Consider the following 21,628-nt stretch of genomic DNA (forward strand, 5'->3'; position numbering starts at 1 on the left):
CATATATTTTAATCTTTGTTGCTACCATTTTTCCATTTTTAGCTTCTAACACTGTTCTTCAACCTTTAGCCAGCCATCCAGCCACCGGCCAAAGTAAATTATTCTTGCTTCTTGCTGAGTTTGCACTACGAATTTTCAAATAATTGCATCTAAATTTTTCATAAAACCACATTCTTTTTTTCCATTTATTCTTCTTTGCCGGTGTCTTCTTTGTGTTGGCGGGAGAGGCAAACGAAGCCAAAAAAAGGAACTCCCCAAAGAAATGAACATGACTGTTTGTAGCAAATCTGAACACCCAGAGGATTTTTATCTATTCGGAAGGCAAACGTGTCCAGCATAGGCAACAACGTCAAGTAATACAACAACACCTAAGCCTATGCACACCTAGCGTAAAGTGTGGCTGTGCCAGTGCCCTGGCCAACCCAGGAGCATAACTTTGGCCAAAGCCTAAAATTTTAATATATGGATATGATGTGGCACTAAAGACTCCTCTTCATGGCACTAAGCTGCATTCGGATTTAATACACAGAAAACAGCATGGACTAAATGAGACGTTGTTGTGGTCGATTGCTTGGAACTAAGCATTTCACTTCAAGTCTATTTCCAGTATAATCTATCTATCTGTTCGTATGTATGTATGTCACTGTGTGTGTGTGTATTTGGATGGTTCTGTCTGTCTGAGGGTTTAGATATCTGTTGGGTGGTGTTTTTGGAGCTATTAAGAGCTTTTTCGAAATGAATTTAAATTAAATCAGCTCGGAACTTAAGATGCTAAAAAGCATTGATTTACATAAAACACATAGACAGCTACATTTACACTCGTTGCTAATGCACAGACAGCAAAGTGTGGAAGATTTAGATACAATACTTTCTGAGGACTAACTGATAATGGACCCATACATATGTATGTGGCAATAAAAATCCAAAGATAAATTGAAAACCGTATATTGATTGAAACATATGAGGGTTTCCACACATTCACATATGTGCATATTTTAGTTGTTGTTTAAATTACACATACATGAACACTGTCAAGTGTTTATCTTTATATTTAAGGTGATTATAATTGTTTTTTTTTTTTCTTTTTTACCAGTCTTCTGCTATACTAAATAGTAATTCTTCTGAAGTTGATTCTAATCTATAATACGAATATTTACAGTACTTGACTATAATATTATAACTGTTCCTTTGGAATAACAAAAATTGAGGAAGTCAAATACATGGACTGTAATTAGTTGATGTGTCAATCGACTATAAAACAAACAATAATTCGCATAAATGTTTTCAAAAACATTAATCCAGAGGCCAAAACCCGCCAACTAAACAGGTCTAGATCTTTTATAAATTTTACAAATCATCTGCTTCTTCTATGGACAATATATGTACACACACGTACAAAAACTTTCCATAATCTAACAGGCCACACACTGTAACACATACGCTTTCTATTTCGCTTCCAACACGCACACACATACATATATCCGTATAATCAAACTAAAGGTTTTATGTTATGGTCATATCGAACTGACAGTATTGTCTGAACGTTTTTCAAATGCGGGTGTCCACAAAAACCACAAATTGATATTTATCTTCCCTGCTGTCCGTGCTTGGTCCCATTTGCTCTGAGGAGTATAGATATGGGCCACCCCAGGCACTCAGCACGCTTTTACACAATCCCTTGGCGATTGTCTATCTAGCTGGTAGCTGATGGCCAGTGATGCCCGGACCACTGCTATGGCTTTTGCTTGATGATGTTTTTGCGAGTTAGTCGTCATTTTCATCGTCGATGTCGACGACGACGACTGTTAGAAGTTTCATCTGGGGGATTATGTTGAAAATCCCTTTTTTAATTAAAAAAGAAACGAATGGACGAAAAAAATTAAACGTAGTTGACAACAATGACTGTTGGTCGATTGCTTGCTTTGCTGACAGTTGTTACAGCATTCTCTGCCTCCAATTTGTTCGTTTCTCTTCAAACTTTCTTTTTCATTCATTGATGTGATTGTTGTAAACCGAGCGTGTGGCATCAACATTCGTTCATTTGTCAGCCAACAACGTTCAGTTTGAAATGATTCTGGAATCGAATGTCCCCCCGCCCCACCTTCAACTCAATTTAGGGTTAACGTTGAAGAGGCACATGCTTAAAGGTCATTCTGGAGTGATACGTGTCTATACATGTCAGTGCGATTGTGTGCACATAAACAACTACATATAAGCATTTGCCTTTCCCACTGCACACACACATTTACTTCTTACAGTAGATAATTCTAAAACGTACGCAGCAATTCATCTTTCAAAGACACAATCGAAATATGTTTACATTTGTGTTCGCAGTGTGCCCTGCTTTGGCTGATGTCCTTTTCAGGTTTTTGTTTTGTTTTTTTTTCTTCATTGTGTTTTAATCTCAACAATTTGTAGAGTATTGCTGTTGTTCTTCAACCGAGCTGCTTGATTCATTTGTCGCTTTTGAGAAATGACTGGGTAATGTCTGCTGCTTTCCTTTGCGGAGTTGGCATTTCGTTGACATCGTTTTGTTGTTGCAACATATGTTTCCCATTTAAATCTTTCACCGCTTGAATTCTTCCCCTTGAATAGTTCTCTGTACGGTAATATTCATGTCCAGTAAGCAATCATATGAAATGAATCTGTATATTAAGAAGACGTAATCATAAAATTAACTTAGCATTTATTTAGAAGGGAACAGTGATTTCTTAAATTCCTAGAAGAAATTTAGGCAAAAGAAGACATAAAGTATTTTAAAACTTCAGATGATGCTATAGACCAGAGATGACCTGCAGTCCAACTAAAGTTAGTACAACATGTATGCCTTCTGTAGGAAAAATAAGAAGTTTTTCTATGGACAGCTTTTTATTAACATTCTCCATGTATCCAATTTTCTACGATTGTAGACCTTGTCCATAAAAGACTTTGAAAAGCCCCTATCTATTGTCTGTAAAATACCTGTTGGTACCACTCCTCTAAATTCACTAGAAAGCCCCTTGATTTTCTCTAGACAATATAAATGGGAAACTTCGATTTGCTGCATTTGCTTGATATGCCAAAACTCATGCTATGTTTCCTAGTAACTTCGTGCAAAACAAATTCCAAATTGTTACAGGAAAATCAAATTTCTCGTTTATCATAAACCACAGTCTCTATCACACACACACACGTACATACATAGATGTTTACATTAAATCCCAGCTATTAACCCAATTTTGTACTTCAAACAATTTCCTTCATACCACCACTCAAACTGACCGAAAACCATTTGCAAATTTTCTTACAGTAATACCGGATTTCTTACATCCTTCCTTGTCATCTTCTGTTCTGATGTCCTTACTCTGGTCACTTACAGAGAGAGAGAGAGAGATTTTGGTATTTGCTTGTGGTTTTTATTTCAGAAATACTCTTCACTACTGTCATGTCTTCTGGTTCTTCGTTGGCTGCTGCTTTTATGCTGGACATTGATGGTTGTCGTTTTTAATAGGTTTTTGTTTCCCTCTCCTCATTTCCTGTTCTTCTCAGTCAAAGCCAGAAAAAATGTTACATTTCGATTTGCAAGCTACGAATTGCAATGCAAATAACAATAACAACAACAGTAGCAACACAATGCTAGCAGCTATGCAAACATTCCGATTGGGTCCTTTGCGCACTCCAACACACACCCCCACACCAGCCCACGGAACCGAATAAAAAACCAAATTGATTTTCAGTGTCTTCAACAGATAACAGCATTTGGTAGATTTATCATTTTAAGTTTGGTTTAAGTTCGATTTTTTATGCAGCATGAGTTGCATTTTGTATTGCTGTTACTGTAACTGTTGTTGTTGTTGTTGTTGCTGTTTTTGTTGTTATCGACATTGGTGGCTGTTTTCATTAAAAACGCTTGTACTATTCGAAATGAATGAATTGAAGTATGGTGTCTGAGTCGTTACAAGTATTTCTATGTAAATCCATATATAAACAAACAGACAAAAATTAAAAAAATGAAACGATTTGCTATCTCGCTCCCTCTGTATCTACGTCTGTCCTTACGCCCTATGGAATTGTGTGGTATTTTTTGTGCACTTGTGTGGGTTTCTATAAATGTGACATGTTAATGCGTAGCCAGTGCGTATGGATGTGTGTAACAGTGTGTTGGTTATAAGCCTTAAATGGATATCATTGAACAGTAAATACATTATACTTTAATCCTATTGCATTACATTTAATGTCTCCCCTATTGCTTGCCACGACTCGTGTGTGTATATGCACACTCTTAGCTTATGTATTATTTGTGGCCGAACAAATCTATAGAATAGAGAGACACACACTAAAATGATCACTATGTTACACTATGTGGCCATTTAAGTGCTCTCCCTGCATGCATGCATACATACATATGTATGAATGTTTCCGATAAAAGCCTGCTCAATAACTTCAGGTATAATTTCTTTAATTCCTTTATTGATTGAAAGATCATATAGTTATATGTTAATATGCTGTTATTTATGATTATGACATTTCTAAATATTTCGAGAAATGAAATCAAAAATATTTCTTAGTACACAATTTTTTTTAAATCCAACCGATATCCTATAAACAGGAGACAATGTGTTGTGATTTGTTTTTATTAGTATTTGTTTATAATTAAAATTGTGATGACAAAACAAAGAAGAATAGTATGTTATTTAGTAAATTGTGTCATACACCTGGATTTGAGCCTCTATATTTTAAATTAAATTATTTTAATATTGTATATAGCTTAAAAGTGTATGGGTCTTCTACAATATTCAATATTCACCACTTGCAGATATTTACAATTATTGCAACTGCAGAGAACAATATGCTATACACTATAATTAAATCTTCGAAAACAAAAAAAATTTGGTTTACGAATATTTTACTAAAAAAGGAATTATGAATTGGGATCATATACAAAAAACGCTTGTATTAAAAAATTAGAAACATAGGGAAGTTACTTTTCAAAGCTCAATGTGAATTCTATGCGTCCTCTACTCAAACTAACAGCATTCTCTGGCAATTTTCCAAAAATAAAAACCTTTCAGATCGGATTTGTATCAACTATTTTTAATTTATTTCTGCTGCCAATAATACAAAATAGTTAAATAAAAATCAAACGAACTACCACCCTACTCTTATAAACATAAGTCGACGAAACCTGCCCTGTCTTATTAATAGTCTTACTCTTTATTCAACATATTCCATAAGAAAAAATAAACCTCTTTTGTTGAATTTTTGGACATTGTGGTATATTGACATTGAATTTAATCACACTTTAAAACATAATATTTCAATAAAAACTATATATAAAACATGCATTTTTATTCGTTAAGGAACTAGCGCAAAAAAATCTATTGATTCATTTGGATTTGAAAATATTCATTCAATTAGTCATTCTGTGTCCTTATGCATTGGCCTTAGGCTACACTCTCATACACATGTCCAGGGTGCAAATATATTCATAGCTCCAGCATACAATTCGTTTCTTTTTTATTGGACTTTTGTAAATACAAAAAGTACACATTCAAACAGCAAAAAACACCAACAACAACAAATACACATGCATACATATGAATGTCATCATATGTATACGAACATGGATACACCCACACACACACACACACACACACATTCATCGACACATAAATACTGTGCAAATACATTCACACATAGATGAATATGTACATATTTATTTTTTATATTAAAAATGTGGTCAATTTTTATAAACCTTTTCTTTTTGTTGCTGCCGCTGTTGTTGTTGTTGCTGCTGCTGTTGTCGTCGGTATTTGCCTGAATCCTTATGTTTTGACATGTGTGAATGTATTCATGTGTATGTGCATGTATATGTATGTGGTTGGATATTCAATGTTGTCACTTTCAAATAGACGACATAAACTGTTTAAAAATAATTGTTTATTGTATAATAAATCCTTTAAAGGTGAACCTCTCACTCAGCCGACCGACGTCACTGAACGTCGCCTAGCCACTACTATGGCTGACTGGCTGGCATTGGCATAATGAAGCATCATTCAAACTGGGTTTAATGCATTTTTAAGAGAAATTTTATTTCAATTATTTTCCATTTTGTGGTTGAGATTTAATATATGTGTATTATTGTGACAGTGACATGTATACACATGGACGGACACATACTCCTGCATATATTTGTACATAATTTAAAAGTAATAAATGGTAAAATTAAAAAAAAAACTAACAAGAGTTGTTAATGGTGGAGGAAAAATAAATAACTGGTTTACAAAAAAAAATAATTATTGGACAAAAATGGTGTTGCTTGATTTAAGCAATATATTAAATAATTGTTAAACAAAAAAACGGAATGTATAAATCAAATAAAGAATTCGGAAAAATCGTTTAAATAGATACCTTTGAGAAAAATGTATAACATCAAAGCCCCTAATTAGTTAATATTTTTTCTATGGAAACTTTCCACTTCTTCCAGAGCTAGCTCTTGTAAAACCCCAAATAGTTTTTGTAACTCATGAATGAAACAACAACTCAACAAAACCATTACAAATATGACGGTTGGCCAAAAACAAGAATCACTCCGTTCCGCCCTTCGTTTTCTTTTTTCTAAAAATCACCACCACAAAAAAATGAATTCGTTGTAGGCATTCAAGGCAAAACCAACTATCACAACTTTTTCTTGTGTGAATATAAAAATAAACACTGTGTTTGTAGTTGTGCGGATGGTTTGCATAGCACAGTGGTCATTAATTATTGTTTTTCTCGGCAAAAATTTAGACGAAAAATTTAGTTAATAATAAAAATAGTAAAGAGGGCGCATATATGCCTAACTTTTAAATCAATCTAAAACTAAAACTCGTAGATTGAAGATTATTAGATTATATTTGTGGAGAAAAAATCACAAACAATTTCGATGAGCTGAAAGGACATTCCATGTATTTTAATGAGCAGAAGAGAGTATGAATTCTATTGCACGAACTGAGCGGAATTTATTTTTATGTATATAAAATTAATTGAACAAATATTTAATAATATGAATTGAAGATATATGTTCAGTATACAAACGAAATGGACGCAGCCCATTTTTGATTTTATGAGCTGAAAGATGTCTGTCTTAATGTAGACGATATGAAAGTAGGATGTTTTATGTATATAGAAATATCATATATATCTATAGGCGATCTGAATGAGGCTTGTTTTTAATTTTATGAACTGAAGGAAGTCGATCTGTATACATGCAATGAGTCTGCTTTAAACACTATAGATGTGTTAAACAGATGAATTAAACACTATAGATGTGATAACATATAGACGAACTGATAGTCGGAGAAGGTCCTTAAATGCACAAACGGGAGAAATTCATCTTTATTATCTTCTTGTACCCCCCACGCAAATATCAATATTAAAAAATCGTAAATTACAAATTGGAAGATTTCAAAATTTTGCAATATTTGTTGAAGAATTCAAAGTTATTTGATGGCTGTAAAATGAATTAATGTGCATGTTTTGATACAGTCCTTTTTTAAATAATTTTCAAATCTATAAATTTCTTCTTACTTGCCATAAAAATAACGTTACCTCAACTTCACAATACACCACCTACAATCTATACATCCATTTCCTGGAAATTATGTCACGAAAATTTATTATAACTTATACCTTAGATACCTATTTCTGTGAATCCTGTATATCAGTTTGCTCCGAACAAACCTAGGTAAGTCATTTATGTGCTTTCTGGAGATTTTAAAATCATTAAATGATAGAGAGAGGGTAGAGATTGGTATTCTATAAGATATTAAATATAAATAAATATTACAACTGTATTAAACAACAATCAAAATTCTCTAATGCACCCAAAACTGTTTGCCGCATTTAAGCCACAATCCACTGTAACCATACCTATGCCCCCACCATTAAAAAAATTACAAAACTAGTCATAAAATTCGAAAAGAATAAGTACCATGGAGGTGCTTTGAATTTGAAAACAAAAAGCTGTCTTCAGTAATAAAACAAAAAAAGTTTACAACTGTATAACAGCAACATCAGCAGTAGAGCTACAAGCACGACGAGTAGGGAGAAGAAAAAGCGGCGGCATCATCTTCTTGCCATGCCTTGTGAATGTTACAGAAACAACTTTCAACAACATTCAACATTCCTTGAGATGACAAAATAAATTGTTGCAATCAACCATAAGGCTGTGCGGAGGAAAAACTGTATGAAAATGAAATTTTCGCATAACGAATATTTTCTTCATCTTTTTCGTCGTCGTTGTTGCTGCTGTACTCAGTTTTTGTAACAGTTTTGTTGTTGAATTATAACGCTACCCCAACCAGGCGAACAAACAAACAAACGCACGCACTCACACTCATTCCCTCACTCAACATCGCATAAAATGAAACAAAAGCTGAAATAAAGCACACTAACAGCCCCACCCACTCAGTCCAAACAAACACACTCATGGCCAACAATATCCACAACAACAACAACCACCACAATAGAATTCACAATGACTTGTAACAACAATAAACGAATCAAACCGAGAAGACGTTACATTCTGAGAGGTTGCTGAAAACCAAGACAAGCTGCAAAAACCTGCCAAGGGGTGGGATGGGCCGAGATGGTATCAAGGTAAAATGGCACACTCAGAATTGGATGGGAAGGGCAAGAATTGAGGACAGGCTCAAGATGAAAATTGTTTTATTTTAAGGGTCCAAGAAACATGAGTTTGAGTTGATGTTTGGTGTAATCGTTGGTTGGGGTACACACCACAACTTTACCCCCCACACACATAACGAAGTATATTGTTTGTGGTTATTGTTGGTATTTTTGTTGCTGTCGTTATTATGACCATAAATCGTGGTAGGCCTATAACAATATTAGACATAAGGTATTCCTATATATACGAGTATTATTGCCATAAATATTACTTTATATTTACAACATCTTAGCCACCCACTCCAACCATCCCCCATCCTCAGAGAAGTGAAATTGCTCTTATTTTTTCGAATGTCTTTAATATCGCACCGAGTTGCCAGAAAATCTTCATTCGTTCGTTTGTTCTCACCAGGGTGATAGGCCAAAAGGGACGGCAATGATTTACATGAAAACTTGCAAAAAAGCAATGGCCAATGTTAAAATATCTGATAGCACAATATCGGCTATGAAGAATGTTTTTATGAATTTATTGCCATACCAGAACATCTAGTATTTATACGTGTGGGAATTTCAGTTGTTATCTGTAATCATCATTAAGTATTGCCAATTTCAATAGTGATTGGTGAGTGGCCATTGACTGCTTGTTTTTTATGTGCTCGAATATATGAAATGTGTGAAGAACAGTTCTACCATTTCTACCACATATCCGACCATATCTATCATATCCTCCCTTCAGAATTTAAGATTTAGACAATATATGAATGAATTTTTATTAATCATCAATCAAGAAATAGGAGAACTCGTTTAAAAAATATAATATATAGGGTAACACTTTTGAACACTTTTTGTTTTCAAGCCTCGTAAATTTATTTTATTTTATAATTTTTGGATTTTCATACATTTTAACTGATAAGTACAGATGTAACATTTACACAGACTATACATATGACCAATTTTAAGTTTGATTTAAATATTTTATTACTGTTCTAATGGACGCAGGTATTTGAACAAGGCTTGGCATCTTTGAACGGCATTGCTTTTAACAGTGATTTTCTTTTTTTTTCAAAAAAAAAAAATATATATATATATATATATATATTTTATACATACATATAAGAAATACATTTATGTACTAAAAAACTGGGATTCAGCCTGACTATTTAGCAAAAAACAAAAAAAATATATATATATATATATATATAATTTAAAAAATTGAGATCAAAACTTATTAAAACATAAATAGGCCTAAAAACAAAAAATAATATGGTGAACATTACAGTTAATTTCCTAGCCTTATTCACCTATTTGAAATTTAGAGATATCGAAACCAAATGTTAAAAAATTACTGGAGATTGATAGGAATGTTCAAAGTTGTCCCTTCTGTGACATTTTACGGAAATGTATAATGATTTTTTAGGTAATAAATACGAATGAAAATACATCAGTTATGTTTGAAATTATTGTTGACATGGACAAAAATAATACTATTATTATTAAAGAAAACGATCACTGAATTCTTCATGGGCCCTTACAACAACAAAAATTCAAAATGGCACTCCACTCATCTACATTTTGTCGATAGCTGAAAATTTTTCTATCTCCGTTTTAAAATTATTTTTAATTGTTTTTCGTTTACTCAGGATTTTCTGAAACATTTGTAGTCGATGGATTTTTCTATATACTTGTACGACTACAAAACGTTAAAAAACCTTTGTAATCGTAGCTTGTAACTCCTCCAATATTTATGTAATAATTTAATTTTCTTTTTTAATACCATTGGATCATTGGGACCTGCTGTCATTTGCTGGCACCCCTCCTAATACTTGTTTCTGTAGAGATTGTGACAAACCAACTTTTGTATTTGCCTACTTTTGGTTATTGAAAAAAACAAAAATTAATTTGAAATGAAAGTTAGTTTTTTTTGCTAACATCACTTCTGAGAATTGCTTTGGAGAAGGACATTCACGAAAAGTTTTTGTAAAAACAAAAACGCACAACAAATAATGACCAGAAATAAACAAAAACAATAAATGCTTAAATATTTCTGTTGGATTTGAAATAAATATGACTAAGGGAGAGGGGACATGAGATTACAGGCTTAATAAAAAAATGGTACACGTGTAGTTTAACGCACATACATACTTATATTGGGTATGTGTTATATGTGGTCTGGTCATATTAACATATTTTTCATAACAAAGTCATTATAATTCCTATAACAGCTTAAAGAAAAAAGCTCAGAGCATGGCACAAATGTTGTCCATATCAGCATTTGGCGAAGAAAAAACCAACTTGGCAATTGCTCATTGGGGACCCTTAGCCCAAAAAAAAAAAGAAAGCAGTTAACACAGCAATCACACATTTTGGAAAATATCATGAAATACTAAATTCCATGGCACAAATACATACACAGGTCCACATATCAGAATGTAGCTGAAAGTTTGCTTTATTGTGTATTTTTGTGTTGCGTCCCGTTCCGTTCCGCTAAAATTCCAATACAACGCATAAAAACCCAACAAAACTTCTTCAATAAATAATGTTTACATTGGGGAGTATTTATGATAGAACATAGGGCAAGGAAATGAAATTGATCTCTACCATTCACATCTCTAAGGCTTTGTTGTTGGAGAACACGAAGGCGAAGTTGGCAAAAGTAAAATAACGTAAATTTAGCTGAGGAATCCCCTTGTGATTTCTCAAAGATATTCTTCAAATTCCGTTCGATTCAATGTGTGCGGTACGAAACGTACAACAGCGGAAATATAGAAATATAGAAGTATTTACCCTGCGTTGATTTAGGCAAACAATTCGGATTACATGTTCGGTTCACCATCACCTCCAGCCTCCCCACCGCCAATGTTTCGCAGTAATGACAGCCATGTTAAATTGCTTGTGCCCAGGGTCAAATGTGGCTGTGCGGTTTGGTCGTTTAATTAGTAGGGCGCATTTAATGTAAAACAAATTATTTGTAATACATTGATCACATCCGCCCTCTCGCTGCCCCTCCGACACATTTCCTCTATCCGCTGCCCGTTCACAGATGTGTATATAATTTCATTAAGTTGATAGATTTCATGCTATAATACATAATGATGACATCCAGCCGCCTATCCATGCCACAAAATGTTGTTGGGAATTATGCTGCACTGTCATTTTTACTAACGGTTTTTTTGTTATTGTTTTGTTTTGATGATGAAATTGTATTAAATGTTATTAATATCAGCTGCATCAGCATAAAAATCATTCGCATCATCATCGTCGTCATCGTCATCATTTAATAATAAATAATCAGCAACATTATTAAACACTGCCAGCCTCTGTAAATGCATTGGTGACAGTTGTCGTGGCTATACCACAACAGCGTTAAAATAAATAAAAATAAGATATGATGGACTAGGGGGACAATTTATTGAAATTTGGAAAAGTAAAAAAAGTGTCAGTCGGTGTTGCCGACAGATATATATCCCCAGCCTATGGTTTTCGGAGGTCTTCGGAATTTAACACAGATTTTATTATTACCTTTATATATTTTTGACCATTTGTGGGGGAGGTACCAGAAGGAGTGGACCAATGGGTCCCATCTGCGGACTTAATCCAGACTTCGTAAAAATAATGGGTTGTTCAAAGTTTGGTTCAAAACGGACATTGATGTTGGTATTATAAATATTGAAAATTTTGAGCCTCTGTGGGGAGGTACCAGAAAGAGTGGACCAATGGGTCCCATCTTCAAACTTGATCTAGGCTTGGTAAAGATAATAGGTTGTACAAAGTTTCGTTAAAATCGGATTGTCCGTTTGCATGTTATTATAAAATTAATTTTTAGCACAATTTTGACAATTTTGTGTGGGTGGTACCAGAAGGAGGTATAATTAGGGTTAATCGAAAAATGGTTAATTTGGGTCAAGGTTTTTATACCTCCAGTACACCACATATATTCAATAGGCCTCTATTCGGTCGAGTCATTTGGGGGCAACACAACTTTTCAAAATAAGAGAATGTTTTATTATGAGAAAATGTCATTTAAACAGATCTACAGTCAAAATTTCTTATAAAAACGGTCAAGATACGGTCTCTGTAGAAGGCAGCATTTTTTCGATACATTTAGATACAATTTTTATATTTTGTTAAGGGCCGATGAGACATTAAGGATGTTGCCGTTATAAACAATTTTGACTGTAGTTGTTTTCACAAAAAATGTAAAAACAACTCACTACAATTGTTTGTTCTCAAAAGAAACCAGTATTGTTTATCATAAAGATGTATTGATTGCTAATTGGGTCCTCCTACTGAGCCCTTGAACCACTGTGCACATAAATTCCCGCACATTAACAGAAGCTTTTTTAATAAAAATGACAAAATGCAACAATTACATTCTCATTTATCGCATTGATGTGTGCGGGCATGCTGTACAACGTTACGTAATTTAAGTCTCTGCTCCAAAAAAAAAAAAAATAAAACAGAAACCTAACGGACAGGCATCATTGAAATTGTACCTCCACACAACAAGTATTCGAATGGACAGTTTGATTGGCGGCATTACCAACCAACCAACCAGCCAGCCGGCAACAGCAACAGCAACATTTAAAATGACCATCGTCGTTCCCATTCCCTTTGCCTTGTCGCATTGTCATGTCACAAGATTAAAGCGCTCCAAATGGGTGTTGTCGCCTGTTTATAATACCTTTCGCTGCCGTCTCCATCTGCGTCATCATCATCATCTCGATCGCCGTCATCATCATTATTATTGCTATTGTTGTCGTTGTTGTTGTTGTCACCGTCATAGTCATTCGCGCATTTCAATACAACTTGGCCGGAGTTCAGTTCATAGGTGGTTTATGATTTTATTATGCAATTTAATTAATGGTATCCTCCCTTTTGGTATCGCTGTCGTTTTTATTACCCTCCTACCCTGATGTGTTCTGCCTACTGCTATGTTGTTGGTGGTTGTAGTTGTTGTATTGTTGTAAAATGCTGGTAACAGCTTGACAACTGCATGTCACAATAATGCATTAACAGCCACAACAATAGCAATAACAACAATAACGACAATTGCGGTAGGCGCATAGGCGGTTTGTTGTAAAGGGTTATAACATTGGAGATATTATCACAGATACTTTGAGGACAAAAATCGAAAGATTTACCTTGATGGGAGTCCTTTCAATGGGACTCTTACTTCTATAAATAAATTATTTATTTGTTATTTGGAAAATCAACTAATTTGGAAAATCAACTAAAAATCTACTGTATATAGAATTTGTATAGATATCTTTATGATCTATTGAAGTTCTTCGATGTATCTACTTTAGAGATAACATCCTTTAGATCTCGTATAGACAATTGCGAATCATTTTTTTTTTTTTTTTTTTGATATAAGACTTGCAATATATCTTCTATAAATATAAGACATTCCAATAGTACTTCTGATATCTTCAAAATATAGAAAAAATTACAATAAATCTTCTACATATAAAAGACATCCAACAGATATTTATATATAGAAAAATTCATATGCATGCATCTTCTATGAGATTGAACACTTCTCTATGAGTAGAAGACTTTCTAGATGTTGTGCTATTGAAGGGACTCCTACTATAAATCATTAAACTTATTCTGTGGATACTCTTTAGCTTTGGCCTTTCCTCGTCTGTAGATAGCAAAACTTTTTGGGTCTTTTAATAGCCAAAAATAATTTTTGAACGTTTTTAGGCTAAATAATGTTTAATGATCTTCATATACATCGATCATAACCCTTTAAATAAACGCACAAAGCTGTTCTTATTTACAGTATGAGTATAATTTCCATATTGATCCTATCTATCTGCCCATTCCTTTAACCGGCACCATAATTCATTTGTTGTTGCTCCCCCATCACTCTATTTTGCCTGCACCTCTTCGACTCCGCTACCATATTCTTTTGTACAGCGACTGAAAAGCCATCAGTTTCAGCTCATTTAACGCCTGACCAACTTAACTTGGCTTGCTTCAGTTTTCAGCTTTTTTGTATTGACAATGTTTTTGGTATTGGTGATGTTGTTGTCGCTTTTCTTTGTGCTGTTGCCAGTCTTTGTAGTGATACTATTTTTGTTTTTCCAATCATCCCGCTATGATGCGGAATCGACTTCGTATAAAATGATTTTGTCGTAGCTACCGTTGCTGCCGACCGACCGACCGACATATTGTTAAGTTGCCAATATTTCTACTCAACTCTGCGTCAACTCTCATTCAGCTGCTGTGGCGTTGGTGGCTCTTGTTTTCATTTCATTTGGTTAGTTGAGTTATTGTCGTTGGCGTTGTTGTTGTTTCTGCTGCTGTTGCTATTTTTCCATTAATCACATAATGATTACGCTGACGTTAATTACCAAATAAATGACTTTTTATGCCAAAGCTATTAACAAAGCTAAGATATATCACAGTCAACTCACTCGTACAACTGTAATTTATTTATGCCTTTGAATGGGTGTGTTTGTGTGTATGTGTGTGCATGTCGCATGCATGTATATTTACTCCAATTTACTCTGTCTGTGTGCGTCTGATTGTTATTGCTCGTTTATATGCTGACACGCTGACAATAATGAAATGCTAAATTGAAAAGTCTATTTTGTATCCGTTGAAAATGATTTAAGGCAATCTGATTTCAGTTTTTATGTTTATAAGCACACACCAACAAACATTTGTTGGGCTTATGAGCCGGTGAGTGAGTGTGTGTGTGTGTTTGTGTAGATGTTTATACTTTGTGTTTATTGATTCAATAAATTTAATTGGAATTTATGTCGATATTGAAATTTATTAACGAGAAAATTTAAATATTTCTGTATTGCTGCTGCTGCAGTGGCAACACAATTTATTGTTGTTAGGTTTTTCATTATTGAAACGTGAATTTCAACATGTTGAATACTTAATTACAGTTTTTTTTTTCTGCCACGGGAAAATACGATTTGAGACAAAACAATTAAAAAATATAAGTTAATCAATATAAACAATTAACAATTTTCAATCTGCATATATTTAACACAATGGAAGAAATCATCCATACCACAGTAGAGATGAAAAAAATGTGGATGGGACAACGGTCCCAAAAAAACCATACTTCAAAATGTCTCTATTGATGCCCTTCAAGTATACTTCCTTACATACAATAAAATTATCCACCATTATATCTCGGACAGTTCTTCAAACCTCAGTAGTTAGAAATTTGCCTTGAAAGTACATGATTGCAGCACTAAAATACACTCAAAGTAGTGTTTACAATTGCTCTGAAAAAAATATTTCTCAAAACCAATTTTATATTTCTGATGATAATTTAACTACGAAAATCCACCACCGAATAATCTTAAGAAATGCTCACTAATGATTCTGATTTTCTTTTAAAAATGTTATTTATTTATTTTTCTGTAAGGGCTTGAGTTTTTATGTAAGTTTTTCCCTTTCGAGTCGAACTTTCCCTTTCATTGCAAAACTTCGATTATTAAGCTCGACTGGAAAGAGACATAAAAATCCTTTAAAAATTAAAAAAAAATAGATGCTTAGCTTTTGTAGTTCATACCAATAACTCTGATTGTGCTTGAAAACTGTGTTTAAAAATCACACTTTTAGCTATGATTCTCCATTAAAATATATTTAAAAACCTAACGTAAACTGTCTCAGTCCTTGAATATTATTGTTTAAAAAATCCAAAATTTTATTATAAGATAATCGTATAAAAATATTCACTTCAAATGCCACAAGCTTCATTAGTGCTTAAAAATATTTCATAAAAATTCATTCTACTTGCTCCTTAAAAATTCTAACTTATACCTCTGTTAGTCCTTGAACTCCATGTTTATAGCTACAGACTTACAGCGTCGATAGTCCTTAACAAATATTCTTCAAAAAATCCAAACGATTAGTAAAATAAACCTTGAAGAAATGTGTTATATAAAATCTACGCAGGTGCTCTATTAATCCTTGAAAAATATTTATTTAAAAAAAAAACTATTCTTTATGCTGTCATTCCATGAACATTTTTCTTGAAATGTCCAAATATAACCCACAAATAATCCAAAATATTAAATATGAAAGGTACACGAAGCTACATGCTGTACCAACTCTTTACGACACCTGTTCTTCCCGTCGCTGCCATCGCCTGACAAAATGCCAATAATTTTCCATGCAATTTGACCATTCCCAACAGTCTGTGGCATTTTTCTTTTTTTTAATCACAAATCCACTTTATGAGGAGGACTACTTTTAGGCGTATTTATAGCGGCTACACCTGTGATAATTAACAATGTTTCCCTGGGCAACTTTGTTGTACATTTAAATCCGCAAATATTATACAAGATATTACGCACCCACCATGCATCGCATTCCCCTCTGCCGTGCTGCACAACATTACACACTTTCTTGTTGTACAACCAACGACAAGAACAACAACAAAAATCATGTAAATGTTTATGTTACGAATGTAAATGTAAACAGCGACAGGCACTCTTGCCAACGACCAACCGTCCGACATTTAATGTCGGTAATATCTGTGTGTTAAATAAATTTTGAAATTGCGATTGTTGCAATAAAAACAATTTTAATTATAACTTAAAAAAAAAAGAAATATAATTACAACCAAGTTAAATGGTTCATTAAAACGTTTTGTGTAGCAGCCCCGGGGAGGGCAGTGTGAGAGCGGAAGGCTAACAATGTTGTTGTAAGGTGTCCACGCACACATACACACACACAGTTTATATCACTGTCACAGCTGTGATAATTATTAAAAGAATCCGACAAACAAAAGAAATTTCAATAAAAGTGTGTAGTCAGTACAAAGGCAGCAGCGACAACAACAATAACACCAATGACGACGGCGACGACGACAACGACGATAAGAACAATGGCAACAACTCAATTATTCACTGTTTAATTAAATGGCATAAACTTTAGGAGGTCCCTGGGATTCTTCCTTTTTCACAATTCAATTGCCATTCTTTAGTTTCTAAAGCGAGTGGCTGAACTGAAAGTGCCGATGTTGATGATTATGATGTCCTTTGTCATTAGTGTTGCTGTTGTTGTTCTTGCTGTCAGCAATTTCACTCATAAATTTACTCGGAAACAACTGAACACTGTTTGGCTGTAAATTAAGATAAATCCTTTTGCAATTAGTTGAACTTTTGGTTTTGATGCCGAACTCGAACTCATCACATCGCAACTCAACTGAACTGAACGGAAACTGTTTGGCCTGCTATGAAAGCTTTCAATAATAGTTTTCAAAGTTGGGTCTTTGCAACTGTCGCCCACTCTTAATATGATATTAATATTAATTAACACTTTTGTTGCGAAACTAACACTTTAGCTGTCCTCTTATGGTGTATGGGTGGACCTTTTTTGTTGCAGTTTTTCGTTTTACTTCTTTTTTTTTTGGATTCCATAATCCTTTGTGTTTGTTGTTGCTTGGGTGTTATTTTTTTATACAGCCAACAACTATCAATTTATATAACGTTTATACTTCAAATAAAAATGCTGAAGTTTTTCGTAATTTCTCGTTGAAATCCGGAAAAAGCAAAGAAAACTTTTTATTCTCTTTCGCTGCTCTCGTAAGTCCGCTCACTCGCCGCAGAAAAAAAACAAAAGGTTCACAAATAAGTAGTTATGTGGCCCAGCCGAACCGGCAGTCAAAGTTTTGTCATATCCGTGTAGATGTATAGCTGCGGGCCAGAGTTAACTCTGTCTCTGCGCCAATAGCCATTGGAAAACTTACTAACTAAAATAACACTTAACTATATTTTCCGAGTTATTCAGGCGGATCCAGTCGACAGATTCACTTGTAAGGCCAAAGTCATCGTCATCGACATTGGGCGAAACATTGCAAGTGCCACTGTCGCACTGGCACTAAATACAGTCATTTGTCCTTGTTGCTGCCGCTGTTCTTGTTCTTGTTGTTGTTGTCACTGATGTCCCTTCATTGTTTGTAATCGCGCAAAAGCCATCATTATCAGTTATTTAACGTTAATGGGAAAAGTTTAGAGTATCGACATATGTGTTAGAGTGTATGTTTTTTTGTTCAGACTTTGAAAAGTGAGATGGCTTGGTGATATGCCTTGATGGGATGAGTTGTTGGTGCGTTTAATAACGCTTCTTCTGTAACGATACACTGGAATCGGAACCAAAATAAGTTGGAAACTATTTTTAAAATGTTCAATATATTCAACAAAGATCCTCGACTGCAAAACCAACAATCCATTAAAACAATTCTTTTAAAAATCCGCGACTTTAGCTTTGACAATTCATGAAAAATATTTTTTTTACAAATTCTCGGTTACATATCAGATATTTTTTTTCAAAATTCTAGACTTGAAAATGCCTGTCAATGTCTTTGATATTATTTGAAAAATACACGATATCTCTGATGTGTTTTAACATATCCACGTTTGATAGTCCTTGAAAAATATTCTTAAAAAATCAAGACATTTCTATCTAGTAGTCCTGCAAATTCCCTCTGAAGTCCATTTAAAATGTGGTTATCATATCATAGGGTAAATCTTAGACAGACCTTAAAAAATAAAAAAAAACTATGGTTTAAATATCCTCGTTTATATCTATATTTGTCTTTCTAAAAAATATACTTTAAAATCTACGATTGTGACTGCGATATTCCAAAAACAAAAAAAAATAACATACTCCTTTGGCTATGCCAATTAAAAAAAATCACTTTTGAACTTCAGTGTAAATTTTTTTATGAAAAAATGCGAAAGGGCTTTGGTCGCAAAAGATTTTTGGCATTATTCTGAATTATATATATTTAATTTTATTTTTTCTTTATTATTTTTCCAATATAAATTCTACAATCCGAAATTCAAACAATACCCCTCAAAACATAATTATTTACTGTGTTCGAAATATCCCCCAAAAAACAACAACAACAAAAGACAAAAACATTTCAAATGACATAATTCTAAACCTGTAAAAATACATTTATGTCACGAACACAATTTATTATTGACATTAGATTGATTGGCAGGGTTTCTAGCTTGTCCTAGAAACCACCAAATAATGTAACAAGGAACACAAGTAGTGGTGGCAGCGACAGAAGAAGGCGAGATGACGAAGAAGAAGAAGAAGTTGCAGAAGGAAATTACGAATAGAAGTGCACGAGGAGGGGGGGGACAATATCCTTAAATGGCGTCTTAATAGAGCCAACCGACGAACCAACTTTTCATCTTGATTATTATCATCATTGACGTTGATGGCTGACAAAGATGATGAAGATGCTGATGACGATGATGGCAATAGCGACACTTTCATCATTCTCATCGCTCATCATTTACCCAGTTTACCCTCAAAATCCACACAAGTATTAATATTGATTGGCGTCCTTAAGAGTTTGTGACTTACATCGGCAGGGGCTGGCTGGCTGGTGGTGTTGCCGGCGGGATAATGACATACCGGGGTGAAAGTAAGAATTTCGCTGACTCGATACTATGGCACATTCATTCCCAGCTTGTACCGGGTGATGATGCTGATGTGAGTTATGTTCTTAACTGGGTTTATGTACTTTAACTAAGTCAGTTTTAAGTTACTTTTAATTGAATGGTCACTAATTAAAATGGACTAAAAATAAAATTCCATTTTACTGTGTGTTTGGGTGTGTGTGTATAGCATAGGGTAAGGGGATTACGAACCACAACAATTTACTAAGAAAAAACTATTATGGTTTAAATATTTTAGTTTAATAATTACCTTGTTATTTCTATTCTTCTTTGCAGATTGAAGATGCTATGCTTATGTTTGATAAGCAAACAAATCGACACAGAGGTAAGTGCAAATCAGTTTCCAATTGCAATTAAAAGTATTTAATATAAGTAATTGTTTAGATAAGAAACAAACGTATTAAATGAAATACCGAAATGTGTGAATTTTTATTTATTTTCAAAATTCAAGAAAATCACAAAATCATTTGAATATTTCTGCAACTGATCCATTTAATTTGCCAGAATTCCTTAAATGCTGTTTGCACATTCCACACATATCATTTAGCAAAATATCTATCCTTCCTCACAATTAACCATAAATCTTTACAAAATTGCTTAAACATTTAACACATACTTCTTGTGTGTGTTTGTATGTTTATTTACACACATACGTATGTGATTGTATTTCCATACCCTGAAAAGGTAGTTAACCACAAGAAAATCCATTTGCCCATACTCCAAAGCCACTCATGTTCTTGACCATACAATACCAAGAATATTCGGAAACTCGTTTACATAATCCTTGTAAAGGAAGACCAACAAAAAATCAGAAAAAACACACACACGTCCAAATATGAAAACCCCAAACCGACTATGCAAATCAATTTTACAAATATATAGTCGTACTTTATGGTATATTTGAATATAATATACAATAAATAAAATATGAATGGATAATAGGTTGGAACTAGACTAATTGTAACATTTAGGCATTGCACATGAACTACGAAAATCGGTCCATAAGAAAATGTGGGTCTTAATTAGGCATTGGCATTTTAAATATGGGCATTGAATAATTACAGGTTCGGATGAAAGGATAAACGCTGCTATCATTTTATTTTGAGATACACAATTTCATTTATTTTTAATTAACATTTATATTAACATTTTCAATATATTTTTAAATGTTTATTAAATTATTTTAAATTTGAACATTTTTATAATTTGATTTTTTTTTTTTTGTTATTCAAATATGTGATTTTACATCAAATTTTATGTTACAAAAATATTTCATTTTAGTGTTTTCCCAAATGTTTCTTGTCTATATTTATCTCGTTTCATCGAGTTTTTATATAAAATTGAAATAATATATATTTTTGTACATTATATCAAGTGGGATTATCAAACTTTATAGCGAATAACGATGTATACTAAACACAATTGGCCTCTGTCACTTTTATATTTCCACCCCAATACTCAACCCTTCATTTCCATATTCTTTAAAAAAAAGAATCCGAACAGAACAACATACAAATATGTATTAC

At 33.5% G+C, this 21,628-nt stretch overlaps 1 protein-coding gene across 3 annotated transcripts in view; it reads left to right on the plus strand.

Moving 5' to 3' along the window:
- LOC133328745 (RNA-binding protein Musashi homolog Rbp6) overlaps positions 1 to 21,628 on the plus strand; it is a 219,639-nt gene that overhangs the window by 148,411 nt on the left and 49,600 nt on the right. For all 3 annotated transcript variants that reach the window (XM_061537292.1, XM_061537293.1, XM_061537294.1), the window contains exon 3: positions 20,379 to 20,427. In XM_061537292.1, coding sequence (XP_061393276.1) covers positions 20,379 to 20,427 — 49 coding nt within the window. The remainder of the gene's footprint in view (positions 1 to 20,378; positions 20,428 to 21,628) is intronic.

This window comes from Musca vetustissima, unplaced genomic scaffold (genome assembly GCF_032173495.1).
Source record: "Musca vetustissima isolate MV318-11 ecotype Yass unplaced genomic scaffold, APGP_CSIRO_Mvet_v1 utg1769, whole genome shotgun sequence".
Lineage (NCBI taxonomy): Eukaryota > Metazoa > Arthropoda > Insecta > Diptera > Muscidae > Musca > Musca vetustissima.